The 15,743-nt window shown below is 47.3% G+C and overlaps 1 protein-coding gene across 1 annotated transcript in view; it reads right to left on the bottom strand.

The window, feature by feature from the left end:
- LOC125758929 (probable enoyl-CoA hydratase) overlaps positions 1 to 8,231 on the bottom strand; it is an 83,606-nt gene extending 75,375 nt beyond the window's left edge. The window contains exon 1 of the mRNA XM_049416715.1: positions 8,060 to 8,231. Within this exon, the coding sequence (XP_049272672.1) occupies positions 8,060 to 8,156 (97 nt within the window). The 5' untranslated portion in view covers positions 8,157 to 8,231. The remainder of the gene's footprint in view (positions 1 to 8,059) is intronic.
- Between the last annotated feature and the right edge of the window lie 7,512 nt (positions 8,232 to 15,743).

Raw genomic sequence — 15,743 nt, 5'->3', positions numbered from 1 at the left:
TCTCTACTGTTTGAAGCCTTCGGGTTCTCCACTCCGTTGCTCTGTCGGGCCGACTCTTCGGTGCTATCGCTGGAAAAACCTAAAGCTGGGCCCTTCTCGACAGTATCGCACTCACACTCACCTGCACACAATCGGAGAAACGCGTACCTTTCTCAGGCCCGATTCTACTCCGATGTTTGTGCCTCCTGTTCGAACGCATTGCAATCTTTGCTGCATTGTCTTTTTAACGCCTCTTCCATCTATGCCGCTTCTTGGCGCTCATTTTCGAGCCTCCTGCTCGTCAACGTCCGAGCAGCTTTCGTTAACTCTCTCGCCCACACAGTCTATCTGATTTACAAGTGTAGCTTTTTCTGCATTTGCTAGACTGGCGGACAACTTAACGGTCTCGGGAACAATGCCACTGTCTACTCCTGTACAGGGCAGCTCACCTACCTGCAAGCTCTTTGCAACTGCACGTTTTCCCTATACTCTACTTCCGTGTACCTTTGTGGGCTTACTTTGGTGGTCTTGCTTAGCAAGTCGAAATAACCTTGCACACCACATGCAAGATCCATCGTGACACACTCGCTTGTTGTCGGTGCCAGTTCGTCCACAGCCTTCTCAGTTGTTTCTCTGGCATTCCCCTGGCACAGCAACCCGTCACGCTCACTCTGACCTTCAACAGCCTCTACTGCTACTGCAGCGTCTTCCACAGCTGCCAATTTCTTTACCTATTTGAAATTGCTGCTGCCATGACCTCTGCTAGCCTTCTCTTCGGCTTTAAACTGTACTGTCACTTTTTCGCATTTTTTGTGCGTTACGTGTACAGATGTCCGACCACTCGGCTGCATTGCCTTAAGTTTACGAAACCTTTCAAGCTCTTTGTCTTATGCTCGCATTTCAGCCTCGTGTCTACGTTTCCTTTCTTCTGCAGCCGCTTTTATTTCGGCTTCAAACTTTGTCAGCTTCTGCTTCTGCCGCCTTTCTTTCAGCTTCTGCCTTTGTCGCGCTTTCCGCCTCTTTCCTCTCCCGAATCAGCTCGACACATTCTGAAAGCTCATCATCCTCTACCTCTAATGCGAGAATTGCCTCTATCAGCTCTGGTTTTCTTTGGGAGCCAGAAACATCCAGACGCAACCCCCTCACAAGCAGCAACAACATAGGCTTTCGCAGGAATTTCAACTACATGGCTATTTCCAGTACCACTTTCTCTGTTACACAGATTCCTGCCTTGTAATTAGTTAAGCTTGACGACAATGACAGCTAAGCTTCACAAAGCTACCACACAGATTTCTGCCTTGCCGCAAGTTACCTGCTAACCTAGTTTACAACGACCGACAAAGCTTCGCAAAGCTACTACACACATTCCTGCCTTGCCACAAGTTAACCTTGACGTGAACAACAGATAAAGCTTTACAAAGCTACTAGGTCAAGATTTCTGTCTTGTCGCAAGTTACCCATTAACCTAGTTGACAACGACAGTTAAAACTCTACCAGCTTTTACTTATCACAAAGAGCATATGCCTGGTAAAGTTCAACAGAGAAAATCTGCAGCCACCCCACTTGCAGTCATGGATTCAGCGTAGTGCATTTCAGAAGTGCCGTTCGGTCGCTTCCCGAAGTCGATGAGCTCGATGTCATCCTTCTGCATTCGTCCAGTTGTTGGAAGTCGGGGTTAATTCCATCCCACCGCTGCCGTCCAGTCGTTGGGACTCGGGTCCGGCGGGTCTCGACCTTGGTAGCTGGCCCCCGTCAACGGACCCATCGTCCACCTTTTGCAGAAAGGAGAGCGGTCGCATGTGAAGACAGAGGTTTATTTACAGAGATGCATGATGAGGGATATCAAGAGAGAGAGAAAGCTTTTTACAAAAAGTCTTCGGCTTATAAAGCCCCGAGTCTGCCAACACTGAGGGCCTTGAAACCGGTGTCCGCAGCTCCCGCCAATCCCGTGACTTGCCGTCCCGGCGTCCGGCCTCCAGAAAGGAAGCAATGAGTCACACAATACATTCATGGGTCGAGAAGTCCAGTTGGGGAGCACCAGTGCAACACACAACTCACACGCCACGACCCAACGACTCCAATCCTGAACGTCAGCAAGGAGGAAGTCCGAAAGGGGAGGGGGAGGTCTTGTTGACCTCGGGGAAGAGGGAGCCAGCTTACTTGAGCACGTGCAAACCTTCATGTCTGCGTTCAAGCAACAAAAGAATGTAGTGGTTTGCTGAGAACTTCTCTCGAGGTGCCATCTCACGCTGACAACACCGAGCCTGAGAAGGGGCCCCCGTGAAATTTCCCTTCGTTTTGCTGGGAATCCATCCACGGCAGCATTCCTGGCTCGCTTGGCAAAAGCCCTTCCCCCCCTCCCCCCCTCCAAGACAATGCGGCGCTTGGTGCCTCCGTCTGAGCGCCGACCCATGGGGACCCCTGCAGACTGACAGGTTCGCGCACAATGGCACCTGCCATGGTGAATTCCAGAGCCGATTGTAACAGTACCCATACTCAAGTACACCTTCAAAACTGAAAAATTATTCTTGACCTGACACATCAAAGGATACTGTAGGACACATTCTCTGGGTTTCAAGAACTTTCTCCACTTATTCAAGGCTCAGGATTTCCCAACGTTGCCCTTTTACATCGTTACACAGCAATCTCACGAGGTCCACTTTAATTTGAACCATTGTTGGAGAAGGGCTTAAAAAGCTTTTAGGTTTGTTCACTATATTGACCTTACATAGTATCAGTGGAAACAAATTATGAAAAGATTTGTCTGTACGAGTCTAGGTTTAGAAAGAAAGGAAGTTGGGGTGAACAGTGTCACTGTAGAAGTCACAGTTGTTCTTTTTGTCAGATGGCGCTCAGGAAACAGCTTACTCATTCACATAGTAAAAACGAGCTGGAGTGCATGGTTGCACTTTTGCAACATAGCAACTCTCTGCCATCAAAAATAAATTATCCTGATATGATAAGCTACTTGGTGTAGATTCCATCCAGAAAGTACTGCACACAAAAACAAGCACATTTCGTCTCGCTTCACTGCAAACAGAAGTGTCAAAGAACCTATATCACTGCGACATATGCAACAGCGTGCAAAACTGGAAAGGACGACAACAGAGACAGAGTGGAAAGAGCGCTGACATCCAACTGATATTCTGCTTACGATACCAGGAATATGCACACACGAAGTGCCAGTGGGCAAGGAAAAGAAACGAAGCCAAAAGGTAGAATAATCAGCGTGAATACACAGGGCTATATCAACAGTCTGAATCACCAACTTTATAAAAACCTTAGCTCATCTTTGGTCAATGCAAGCGATGGCATGCTGACACATCCCTCTCCTGCACGAGCAATCTCTACCGCCTGAATTATTTCCCTGACGCACTGGTCTTTGTGGCGATAAATAATGCCACTTTTCTTGAACTTGGGTTTACAAGGCCCAGTACGCCGACATGTAGACTTATCGCCACAGTTACTGGAGGGTAAGCTAAGGTGGCCCTGGTTACCATCTCTTATATTCTTGTTGTGCGCTATGCATTCGTGTCCGCAAGACAACAGCAAGCGATACACAACGCTCTCGTCACAAGACACAAACCGACCTTGGTGTCGAATACTGCATGAATTTTTTTCTTTGCTTCTGCGTGGGTTCGTTTTCTTACGAAGAACTGAAAGTTTTAGTGGAGCCAAAAACACGACATCGACACCTACACATTTTTCAATCTTCTTCACGTTACGGGACGTCTGGTGAATATACGGGATGACGGCTATTTTATTGCGTGCATCGAATACTGCAACATCATTTTTGTCAGCCTGCTGGACTGTTTTCATTTTTTGCAGCAGGCCTTCAGCCAGAGAGACCACAAGGGTTTCCGGGTATCTCACCTCAGACAGCCGTCAATTTTGAAGTGCTAGGTTTCCTGGAGCATATACTCGCATGACTTCGGCAGCGCATTAGTCAAACAGTCATGTTAAGGCAGGTAGCGCAAAGAAACACGGACACAAGCGAAGAATAAGAACAAGCGCCAACTTCAAACTAAAGTTTATTTCCTGAATCCTCGCCTATTTATCAAAGATCACAACATCACATTGTCACCATGGAAAGAATGACTGATACTGCTGTGGACGTCATGACGCCGACTCACCTTGATCAGCTCTTATACCTAAAATGATAACTACACTGAAACGCGCAAAAACCACGCAGTCAAAGATTGATAAACTCGAAAACATCACAATAAAACACGCATGCTCAGAATCGAGAGCTCCTTTCATGCGGCAAAGGTAGAAGCCAGGTTGGCCGAAAGGAAAGCTTTCTCACACGGGAGTAGGCTCAGTGGAGCCTGGCTAACACATATGGAAATGTTCTTGAGAATTAAAAACGCTTCTACGATCTGTGATGTACCGGAACCGGAACAAGCTGTCCAGAAATATCGTAGAAGCGTTTTTAATTCTCAAGAACGATTCCGTATGTGTTAGCCAGGCTCCACTGAGCCTACTCCCATGTGAGATAGCTTTCCTTTCGGCCAACCTGGCTTCTACCTTTGCCGCATGAAAGGAGCTCTCGATTCTGAGCATGCGTGTTTTATTGTGATGTTTTCGACTGTATCAGTGTTTGACTGCGCGGTTTTGCGCGTTTTAGTATTGTTATCATTTTAGGTATAAGAGCTGATCAAGATGAGCTGGCATCATGACATCCACAGCAGTATCAGTCATTCTTTCCATGGTGACAATGTGATGTTGTGATCTTTGATAAATAGGCGAGGATTCAGGAACTAAACTTTAGTTTGAAGTTGGCGCTTGTTCTTATTCTTCGCTTGTGTCAGTGTTTCTTTGCGCTACCTGCCTTAACATGGGTTCCCACAAACTAGCCCAGTTATCCATTCTCGTAAGTAAAACAGTACTTAACAGTGCTATGATTCACAAGCTTGGAGTGAGCTGACACAGCAGTTAATAAGGCTTTTCTTGCTCTGGGTTCATAACCCTAACAAATGTGATCATCAAACAACTTTAGCCGAAGCTCTAAAAACCTAATGGAATTGTTATCTGGCATTTCATGCGTCAAAGCTAGAGGTGTTAGGTTTTGCCTGAAGATGTCAAGCACATTTCTAGCTGTTTGATGAAAATCTGCATAGGCGTCAATGATGATTAGAAAATCGTCTACAAATATAAAAACTCGGGTTACAATAGTTTCTTCGACGCCATTTGTTTCTTCGGCGACAACGCTAATGCGGATTTTCATCAAACACCTGGAAACATGCTTGACATCTTGTGAAGCACATTTGTGAGGCGTAGCACTGTTAAGTACTGTTTCACTAATGCGCCGTCAAAGTTTTGTGAGCATATCCTCCAGGAAAAACTAGAGCTTCAAAATAAACGGCTGTCTGAGGCGGGATACCCGGAAGCCCTTGTGGTCTCTCTGGCTGAAGGCCTGCTGCAAAAAATGAAACAGTCAGGCAGGCTGACAAGAATGATGTTGCAGTATTCGATGCACGCAATAAAATAGCCGTCATCCCGTATATTCACCAGACGTCCCGTAACGTGAAGAAGATTGAAAAATGTGTAGGTGTCGATGTCGTGTTTTTGGCTCCACTAAAACTTTCAGTTCTTTGTAAGAAAACGAACCCACGCAAAAGCAAAGAAAAAAATTCATGCAGTATTCGACACCAAAGTCGGTTTGTGTCTTGTGACGAGAGCGTTGTGTATCGCTTGCTGTTGTCTTGCGGACACGAATGCATAGCGCACAAGAATATAAGAGATGGTAACCAGGGCCACCTTAGCTTACCCACCAGTAACTGTGGCGATAAGTCTACACGTCGGCGTACTGGGCCTTGTAAACCCAAGTTCAAGAAAAGTGGCATTGTTTATCGCCACAAAGACCAGTGCGTCAGGGAAATAATTCAGGCAGTAGAGATTGCTCGTGCAGGAGAGGCATGTGTCAGCCACTGACCTCCATTTAAAAGGCTGGACGGCGTATCCCCGCTCTGCTAGGCGGGCGCTTGTGAAGCCACCGGAAGGTCTCCTGTTTGTCCCGGAAGCTGGCGTCTCCTGTGCGTCTCAGTCGCGCAATTCAAATATTCTCGGGTGGCAGCTGTTGTTATGATCGTTTTTTTTTTAATTTTTTCAAACTCTGCGATTACGCCTCACTTTAGACGCCGACGAACGCTATACGAAAGATGACAGACGCCGTGCCGACACCGTCTGAATACGGCGGAGTGCTGCAACGTACAAAACGCGTAAAAAGTAATGCAGCTTTGAGGTACTTACGCACTAAATATCTTCCCTGACGACTTTCCGGTCGATTCGTACAGTTTACTGCGCTACAGGCAGGTATTTCTTTAAAAAAAGAAGAGAAAAGCTCTTTTCCGGGACAAAAACGGCGGCTTCCGGTGGCTTCACGCCCGCGTGCTCGATGCGCCATCCAGCTCCTCCTAGTGGAGATCAGTGGTGTCAGCATGCCATCGCTTGCATTGACCAAAGATGAGCTAAGGTTTTTATAAAGTTGGTGATTCAGACTGTCGATATAGCCCTGTGTATTTCTTGCTGATTATTCTACCTTTTGGCTTTGTTTCTTTTCCTTACCCGCTGGCACTTCGTGTGCACATACTCCTGGTATCGTCAGTGCTCTTTACACTCTGTCGTCGTTCTTTCCACTTTTGCACACTGTTACATATGTTGCAATGAGCCAACTAGCCCAGCAAGCAACCATTCTTGACTATATGCTACTGAGGCATCTGGCATGCTTGTCTGGGGTTTAGCAATTTTTGACAAGTCAACCCATTAATGCACGATGTTCGAATATGTCACAGAAACTCAAACAACAATGGGAGAATAAGGTGAGCACTAGTTTATTGTTGCCATTTTCGTTACACTGCAAATGCATAACGTTGCACAAGACAACATTAATACTCAGTAATTGGAAGTACTTACTCGAAAAAATGTTGGATTTGGTGAATTAAAGTCAGCACTCAAGGTATCTACATGGGGATCATTTATGAAAGGGAAGACATCCCTATGATTGTAGGCTACCACTATGTAATCCATGTGTCTAGGCTGCTTATCTGGAATATTATAAGACAAGTGTCTACCCACAGTTCTGATGGAAAATGTTTTGACAGTTTCAAGGCAAAGCTATCATTGTTATATAGAAGTAACCAGCAAAAAAAGATGCCAAAGACACTTCAATTCGCAGGCTTCAACAGTAAATGGCACATAAAGAAAGGCTTATGTTCAAGATATGCAGCTCCGCTTCACCCGAGTGCTGCTGTAGTCATGAAATTGAGAAGTTTTGCCACGTTCACCTTGGGTGTTCAAAGTATGCCGAGGGAAGAAAAATGTTATCAAAAGAACAGCAAGTTTGGACAGGCACCGCTTTGCAACACAAAAATTATTTGCACAGCAAGTGATGCCCAGCAAAAGGCAAACATTACAAAACTATTTGGTGGCGAAAAGGTTAGCCAAGCATTTAAAGTAAGTAAACCTTCATGTACAAAGCGATGCGTTTGCTCTGGATGAAACAAAGGTGCCTGTTCATGAACCCTTGCCAGTTGCACTCTTAGTTGCCATGTGGTTATCGTAATTCATTTTTTTATTATTCCTTTATGCTTGCAGCTGGATGACGTAAAACAAGACTCAATCTCTTCACAACTGAGCATGTGCACCAGCTCATCTTTGTACCGCGGACATGAGTCGCGCGTACAATGACGACGGCCACCGCCAGCGCGTTCGTGCTGTGACTAGAAATTGTGACAGTAGCGTCGCCCCAGCCACTTCGTGCATACAAAGCCTGCAATTGCCCCAAACATTCCCTAGGAAAGCCGCACGCACCTGTACGCAGTGCAGTCAGTTCAGGGCGGCTAGTCTTTGATTCAACTGATCACGGCCGCCCGATCCCAGCGACCGGGGCAGATCGGGGGCGCACAGTAATGCCCAGCGCTCCTCGCACAAGACGTGAGCAGTAATACCATAGGAATGTTATTGTTACACATGCCACATGTTAGCACGATTGTTCAGCCTCAAGCTTTGTTAGTACTTGTTATAAAACAAACGGATAGTCAGACCGTAAGTTTGAAAACGCGAAGGAAGTGTGCGGTACTTGCGTCACTGGATGCACGAGCTTGACACGGTACTGTTCGTAAGCAACGCATCAAAGCACTATGAAAGGTCCACCGAAGTGCTTGCATATTTCTCATGTGCAAGCGTAAATACTCGGCAAAAGTAAGACCGTAACCCGCTCCAGCGTGCGCTTTACGCAGTGACTATTCTGTGGTCTAGACCACAGAATAGAGTGCAGCTTTATTCTGTGGACCACAGGGTCCACAGAATAAAGCTGCACTCTGAGGGCTCATTCTGTGAACCCACTCCATGAAGACTTCGATTTGTCAACGCTCGAGCTCCCTTGACGACAGCTTCTCTCGCGAATCTCAATATGTGCTCGCCGTTTTGTGTATTGAAGACGCGTATGCGTTATAGATTCCAATGTTTTGACATATGCCAGTATTAATATCAGCCGCAGAGAAACTTGTTATTGTGAACGGAAGCAGCAAAACGAAGGCGTATAATGATAACAAATGACAGCGGTTCTAAAATTTCGTGAACCTGATCTATCGCGTGCGGAACACTAAAGTCACTTTCACCACAGTACGTTTGTGTCATGTGAAAAAGTGCACTAACATTTGCACGGGAGACTCGAATTTTGAGCAATCCTTCTGAATTGGCGCTGCCATAAATCACCCGTAAAAGAACGCTAACGCCACCGCGAAAAGAAAACAATAATAACAAATGACAGCGTGTATAAAATTTTCTGGCCTTGATCCATCGAGTACGCAACGCGTAAGCCACTTTCGCCGCAGTACACCTGTGGCAAGCAAAAAAAAAAAAAGCGCAATAAGATTGGTGAGAACCTACTAGTCACTGGAACCTACTTGTCACTAGACACAGCACACTGTGCCACTTAATTGGATACACTTGCACGCGCCGTATAATTACGAGTACGTATGATCGTCAATGTCTGAAAACTTTCCAGAAACAGCTAAAGTAGCCCCTTACCAATCTTAGTGCACTTTTTTTTGCACGACACTAATGCACTGCGGTGAAAGTGACTGAAGTGTATCCTGACACGAGAGATCAGGGCCAGAGTATTTTAGTAGTGTCGCCCTTTGTCGTTATGATTCCCTTCTCGCGGTGGCGTTGACGCTGTTCTTAAGATCTGTGGCTGTGTTCGCACAATCGGGGGGATCGCTCAAAATTTGTCTCCCGTGCAGATCTTAGTGCACATTTTCTTTTTGCATGACACAAATGTACTGTGGTGAAAGTGACTTAAGTGTTCCGCACTCGATAGATCAGGTCCAGAAATTTTTAGAACCGCTGTCATTTGCTATTATACGCCTTCCTTTTGCTGCTTCAATTCACGACAAGTTTACCTGCTTTGGCATGTCAGACCAGCAAGCATGCCAAAGGTGGGCTTCGCCTTCGTATTTCGAACCTTTCACGCATAAGCGTCTTCCATCTCGCGTACTATGCCCGGAAATGGCCTCCAGGCCCGTAACTAGGGGGGGGTTGAGGGGGTTCTGACCCCCCCCGAAATTTTTTTGATGCTTTAACTTTTCGGGTGATACTAAAATATTTACACGCCTTCACAGCGACCACCAGCTGCCAAAGTTACACTGCAACTTTCCTGGCATTGCTTCCCTCTTCTTCCTTTCTTCAAACCTACCCTTTTACCAGAACACCTCAGCGCTCCCTCCCCCGCACGCGCACCTGCCCTATTTGTACAGCTTTGCACTTCGCCCTCGCGTTCCTTCGAGTCTTTTTTTTTTTTTTTTTCGTCTTTCACCCCGTAGCAGCTCCTTTATTGATTCCAGATGCTTTCCTTGGGCATTGCCGCTGGAGAAGTTATCCGTCTGTGTGGACCGCACGTGTCGGCTTTGGGTTCCTACGAAAAGCGCGTCTCCTTCTGTGAAGGTAAACAGTTCGACAGCAACGGCAACACCAACACGACGTGCGCAAATTTGCCAGGGAACGAAACCCCTAAGCGGAAAAACTCAGCGGCGCATTCCGAGGACGCAGGCTGCAGGGTAAACTTTTCTCAAACTGTAGTCCTCGCCACCGAAACGAATCGTCGAAGATGACATCTACTGAAAGACTGGCATATCCGAGCAACTTCGAACAACTTTAACCACACGCAAGGACATCTACCTCTTCTGTACACAGAAGGTATATGCGCCTCCCTACAAAGCGCACAAAGCGAGGATACAGCCGGCACACAATCCGGCACCAGCGGTCAACTTTCACAGGAGAGAAAAAAACGCCGCCAAGCTGGGCTGCGCGCGGGAGTACAGAGGCTGACGTCACAGCCTACAAAGTGCATTTTTGGGGGGTCACGGCTATTTAATTAGCGCAGCCCAGAGAGAATTATGCAGGCGCCCAGGGAGCCGTCTGTGAAAAGGTGACTTTTTCACAGGAACGGAGCAACACCTCCTTTCTGGACTGTACCAGGGGAGTGCAAATGTTTTCGGCAGTGCATTCTTGGGGGTTCACGTATATTAAGGGGAGTATGCAGTGCCCGTGGAGTCTTCTGTGAAAAGGTCTTTAAGTAGCGTTAACCCAGTTTGCTGCAGCTGGAGTACAATAATGGGCCTGCATGCACACCAGCTGTAGCGGCGTTCAGAAAACACATGCGCCACGCGGGAGCCGGCGCGTTCATCACACTTCTACATTCTAGCCACTGCAAAGTGGATAAGAGAGGAAGAAAACATCGCCCGCCGTTCACGCCAGGCAGTCGAAGCAGTCGCAAACGTCTTTTTGGAGCCACTGGCCACTTCTGTGTGCGTGCACAGGATTGCGGCAGCAAAATGAAAAGACACTCTGCAACAACGAAGCAAAGGAGTCTTGCGTCTTACTTCAAGAAAGTTCGAACCGATGAAGCGGACGGAGAAGAACCGCCTCCTTAGAAGGATAAAACTTCGCCCTCCTCAGCACTGGTGGAAAGCCAAGCGCGTCCGAACTTCTGTAGCGACTCAGGAGAATGCACCGGTTTATATGAATCACCTGAGAACGAACACAAGCAGGACACCCATGCGCCGCCGGGAAATGATGGTGGCCGCAGTGCAACTCCAAGTGACCTTTGTTCTACGTTCAACGCTGGGCAAAGTGACGCCTTTACCACTGGGCAATGCCCAAGGAAGGTGAGTGGCATGGCACCTACACATTCTGGTTCGCCTCCCCTCACACGTCTCTGATCTCTTTACTGTCTCTGCTTACGTACGGAACGACCTAACCTGCTGCCATTCCCGTCGCCGACTTTGCGCTGGCGACGCTAGAGTGGCAGCTTGTAACACATACATACCGTTTTTGTACCGCGGTTACATTGTGTTACTTCATCAGGAGCCGTTGGTCGCGGTGTCCCCAGCTTTGGTGGTGCTATTGTCCAAACTTATTTCTTGCTTTAACCAGAATTTGAGGTTGACATACCAATTTCTTTATTTGGGTACAAATAATTGAAAAGTACCATCGAATTATTACAAGTAAGCGATGTACTTGTTTTATTCACGAAAATAAGCCAGTATAAATCTTAAAAAATGGCAGCCGTTCTACACGCGAACCCCCCCCGAAAAAAATTCCTGGGTACGGCCCTGATGGCCTCCTTGGTCCGGACTTTTTCACAAAGCTGCGAGCGAATATTGCGATTCGCGAGAGAAGCCGTCGTCAAGAGAGGAGGGCGCAGTGCTTATTCTGGGAATTAGACCACAGAATAAACCCTACCAATTTGTGAGAGAAACCCGTCGTCAAGAGAGGTGGGCTGATTGGGCTACAGCGATGTCTGGTGCGCACGGTCCACAGCACAAGTCTCTTTGGTGTGGTCATGGGTGTGGTCCACAAAACCACAAAACAAAGCTGCACTTTATTTTGTGGTCTAGTTCACAGGACAAAGCTGCAGTTTACCCTGTAGTCTCGTCCACAGAATAGATTGGGACTCTATTCTGTAGTCTGGTGCGCAGAAACCGTCGTCAAGAGAGGTGGGTTGCTTGGGCTACAGAGCATTTCTGCACAGCCCATAAAATTCCGCCTCGTGCATCGGTATGGTGGCGCCACCGCTCGGCTCAGGCGGTTGTACCCTCTCCGTTGCTGATGATGATGATGAGTTGTGGCCGTACCCTTGATCGGGTGGACGCATGATCGCGTCCTAGCCGGAGAAGAAAAAGAGAAAAAAAAGGGAAAAAAGAAAAGGCAGGAAAGCTAAGACAGAACGGGGCGGAGATTGCAGTCATCGTCTCACTAATGTCCACCACATTCGTAGACGGGCCTTCACAACGGGGAGCGACTATGGGTGTGTTCCAATACTCACCATAGACGGCTAAATAGACAGCTAAGTGGACAGCGGCCATCTTAGCCCCATTCCAATTCTCACGTAGCCGGCAAAATACACAGCTTCGAGAAAGACAAAAACGATGCAGGCTACTTTGCTGTCCAAACAGAAAGCTTCATTCTAATTGATACAGTAACGTCTATTAGCTCTTAAAATTTTCAGACTTTATGATCCGCCCGACTCTTGGCCGATCCCCCTGAGACATGCGTTTCGCCGGAGTCTGGGCTCTCTCGCGAACAATAGATGACGTCACTGCTACGTCACTCACGTGTGACGTCACTTGAAGACTTTTTTTCCCTAAGTTAGTTTTGACTTTTCCCCGTGTCGCCACGGAGTGCCTAGTATGTCACGTGCTTGATGAATTTCGTCCCTAGTGTCCTAGTGTCGTCTTCACCTCCGCCGGCGCTGTCTCCGCGCACGTGTCACGAAGTGTCGTCGGTGTCGTCAAGTAGCCGCAAAAGTCAATACTCCCATGAAATGCGACGTTTGTGGCGTTGGCCTGTCTTCACTGGAAAAATATGTGGAGCACCACATCGCAGCGCACAAATTCGCCAGCAGGCGTTCCGCAAAGATAAAGGTGAGTACCCACCCTGTTTTCAGTTTGGGAGTGTCTAGCGTTACGTCTAGACGTAACGGTAGGAGCCGTTGCAGTTACGTCTGGACGTAAGAATAACGAGTCTTAAAAGTTACGTCCAGCGTGGCAATACAAATACAGCCCGTTAGACCTACCGAAGCGATTGGCTTCAGTGGCGCACTCGTGAAATCCACTCTGGTGCATCCTCCTGCGCATGCCAAAGTTTTGATTGTAGTCAGCTCAGTGCTGACGGTTCATATTTTCACTTTGTAATTGTATAGCTCTACCCTTTTTTTTTTGTGAGTATGTAAATAGTCTTGGTATGCAAAGCAATAAAGAAAAAAAAAAAAAGGCTTCAGTGGCGCAACGGCTAGCGTGTCGTGCTCGGAACTGCGAGGACGTTGGTTCGAACCTCGCTCCTGCTGCTTTTTTTTTTCTTTTTTTTTTTTGTCTCAGGTGTTGCTGAAGTCTGTTGCCAGAGAAGCGCGACGCGGCTCTTGGGTTACGTACGCCTCCGCCTGCCCCGAAGGGGCAGGCTGCGCGGGCTAAACAGCGCGTGGCCGCGACAGCGGCCAGTAGCGCGTGACCGTGACCCTGCCAACCGGCCATTGAGCGTTAGGCCAAAGGGAGTGTCTAGCGTTACGTCTAGACGTAACGGTACGAGCCGTTGCAGTTACGTCTGGACGTAAGAATAACGAGTCTTAAAAGTTACGTCCAGCGTGGCAATACAAATACAGCCCGTTAGACCTACCGAACCGATTGGCCTCTGTGGCGCAGCGGCTAGCGTGTCGTGCTCGGAACTGCGAGGACGCTGGTTCAAACCTCGCTGCTGGTGGTTTTTTTTTTTTTTTTTTTTTTTCTCGGGTGTTGCTGAACTCTGTTTGCCAGAGAAGCGCGACGCGGCTCTTGGGTTACGTACGCCTCCGCCTGCCCCGAAGGGGCAGGCTGCGCGGGCTAAACAGCGCGTGGCCGCGACAGCGGCCAGTAGCGCGTGACCGTGACCCTGCCAACCGGCCATTGAGCGTTAGCGAAATGGCCGCACTCGCGAAGCGAGGGCGAAGCCACGATTAGGTTGCCGCGCCCGAAGGGCGCAGAGGGCCTTCACTGAGCAACAGGAAAATAATGTACTCACGTTTGTGGAAAGCCACATGACTAGAGTCCCTAGATTTTCCCTGCTCTTCAACAGGGAAAAATCTAGGGACTTTAGTCTGGACGTAACGATAGCGGTGACTACAGTTACGTCTGGACGTAACCCTAGCAACAGCCTTTCAGTTTATAGTTGTTGGAAAAGACAGTGTCAGTGCATTTTTATCATTTTTTGTGGTGAGGCTGTACAGCACATGACCGCTTCCACGTGCATTCACTGTGCCAGCTAGTTATAATTCGCATGTGCTTGTCGCGTAGAAAAAAAAAAAAAAAGAAAACAAGTATGCCACAGAGGCACAAATTTTTCACAATTTTGGCTCGATCACACTGAAGTACTTGCCGCTTGCGTCGCTATTTTGTTTTCCCCTCTAAAAACAAAGCAGAGCAAATATGTCCGGCGGATACATGATGTGTTGAAACAGGTGAGCGCACAAGACAGGGACAGTGAAAAGGACACTAGAGCGCTACTTCCAACTAACATTTAATGCACTACACTCATCACGTGGTAACATCGAGTGCTTCAGAACAAGACTATCCAAAAAAAAAATTAATTTTTTTTCTTCCTTACGCTTTTTTTTTTTTCTCGCTAAAGATTACAGGCGGGTAACGTGCCCATGGAAACAGGGCGACAAAGCGAAAAAAAACCCTTGATACCATACAGAAGTTTTGACCGAGCTCATGAATGCGTTATCAACGGCAAAAACGGCTGTGTATAAATGCGACATGAGATGAACATGGGTTTTAACAAAAAGCGGGTCATCCAAATGAAGAAACAATGATGCGGCTGAACAAAAGGAGGCTGTAAAAGGTATTAAAAATGGCCTTGAAAAGGTTAACACTTTAAAAGTGAGAATAACAATAAACGTTTTGCAAAAACGCAGACTCTTTCTTCGAGAGTGACACAGAGGGCATGCTGACACAGCTGGGTCCGAGCTGTTCTGCACATGATGCATCATATATTTCACGAGCTATGACAGCCTGGTCAAGAAAGGGGGTACAACCGCAAGCTGCACAGTGTAAGGCCATGTTGCCGTCAGACTTTTAAATTGTTGGCGTGTTCACGCAAGCGATCGTTAATACACTGGCCAGTTTGGTCTATGTAAACACATCCACAAGAGAGCGGAATCTTATACACGATGCCACATTTGCAAGACAAAAACCGCGTGGTGTCCTTCTTGCAGCATGTCAGGCCTTTCACTGTTCACGTTTACACGCTTGCACAGGCCTCCAAAGTTTGTTGGGGGCGGTAAGCACTACACTGACTCCTGCGCACCCTGCAGCCTTCTTAATCCTATGTGACACTTGGTGCACGTATGGGATAACAGCAGTTTTTGTCCCATCTCTGTTTTTTGGAGGCACATCACTGGTTTTCTTGAGTCTGTGCAACAAGGTCTCCGCAAGGTCACACAAAACTCTGGAAAACGTGTGCTCTCGAAGAAAGATTTTGTGTTTTTGCAAAACCTGTTGACTTTTATTGTTCTTACTTTTTAAGTTTTAACCTTTAAAGGCTTTTTTTAATACCTTTTGATGACCTCCGCTGTTAAGCCGTATACTTTGTTTCTTCATTTGTATGACCCATTTTTTGTTAAAACCCATGTTCATCTCATGTCACATTTAACGATGCTACTGGCTTAGGCCACTTTGGAGCAGCTTTTGGAGCAGGCAAAATTGCGTTTTGGAGCAGCAAAACTA

This window comes from Rhipicephalus sanguineus, chromosome 6 (genome assembly GCF_013339695.2).
Source record: "Rhipicephalus sanguineus isolate Rsan-2018 chromosome 6, BIME_Rsan_1.4, whole genome shotgun sequence".
Taxonomy (NCBI): Eukaryota; Metazoa; Arthropoda; class Arachnida; order Ixodida; family Ixodidae; genus Rhipicephalus; species Rhipicephalus sanguineus.
The sequence above is the reverse complement of the archived record's forward strand: the minus strand, read 5'-3'. Positions and strand labels throughout refer to the sequence as shown.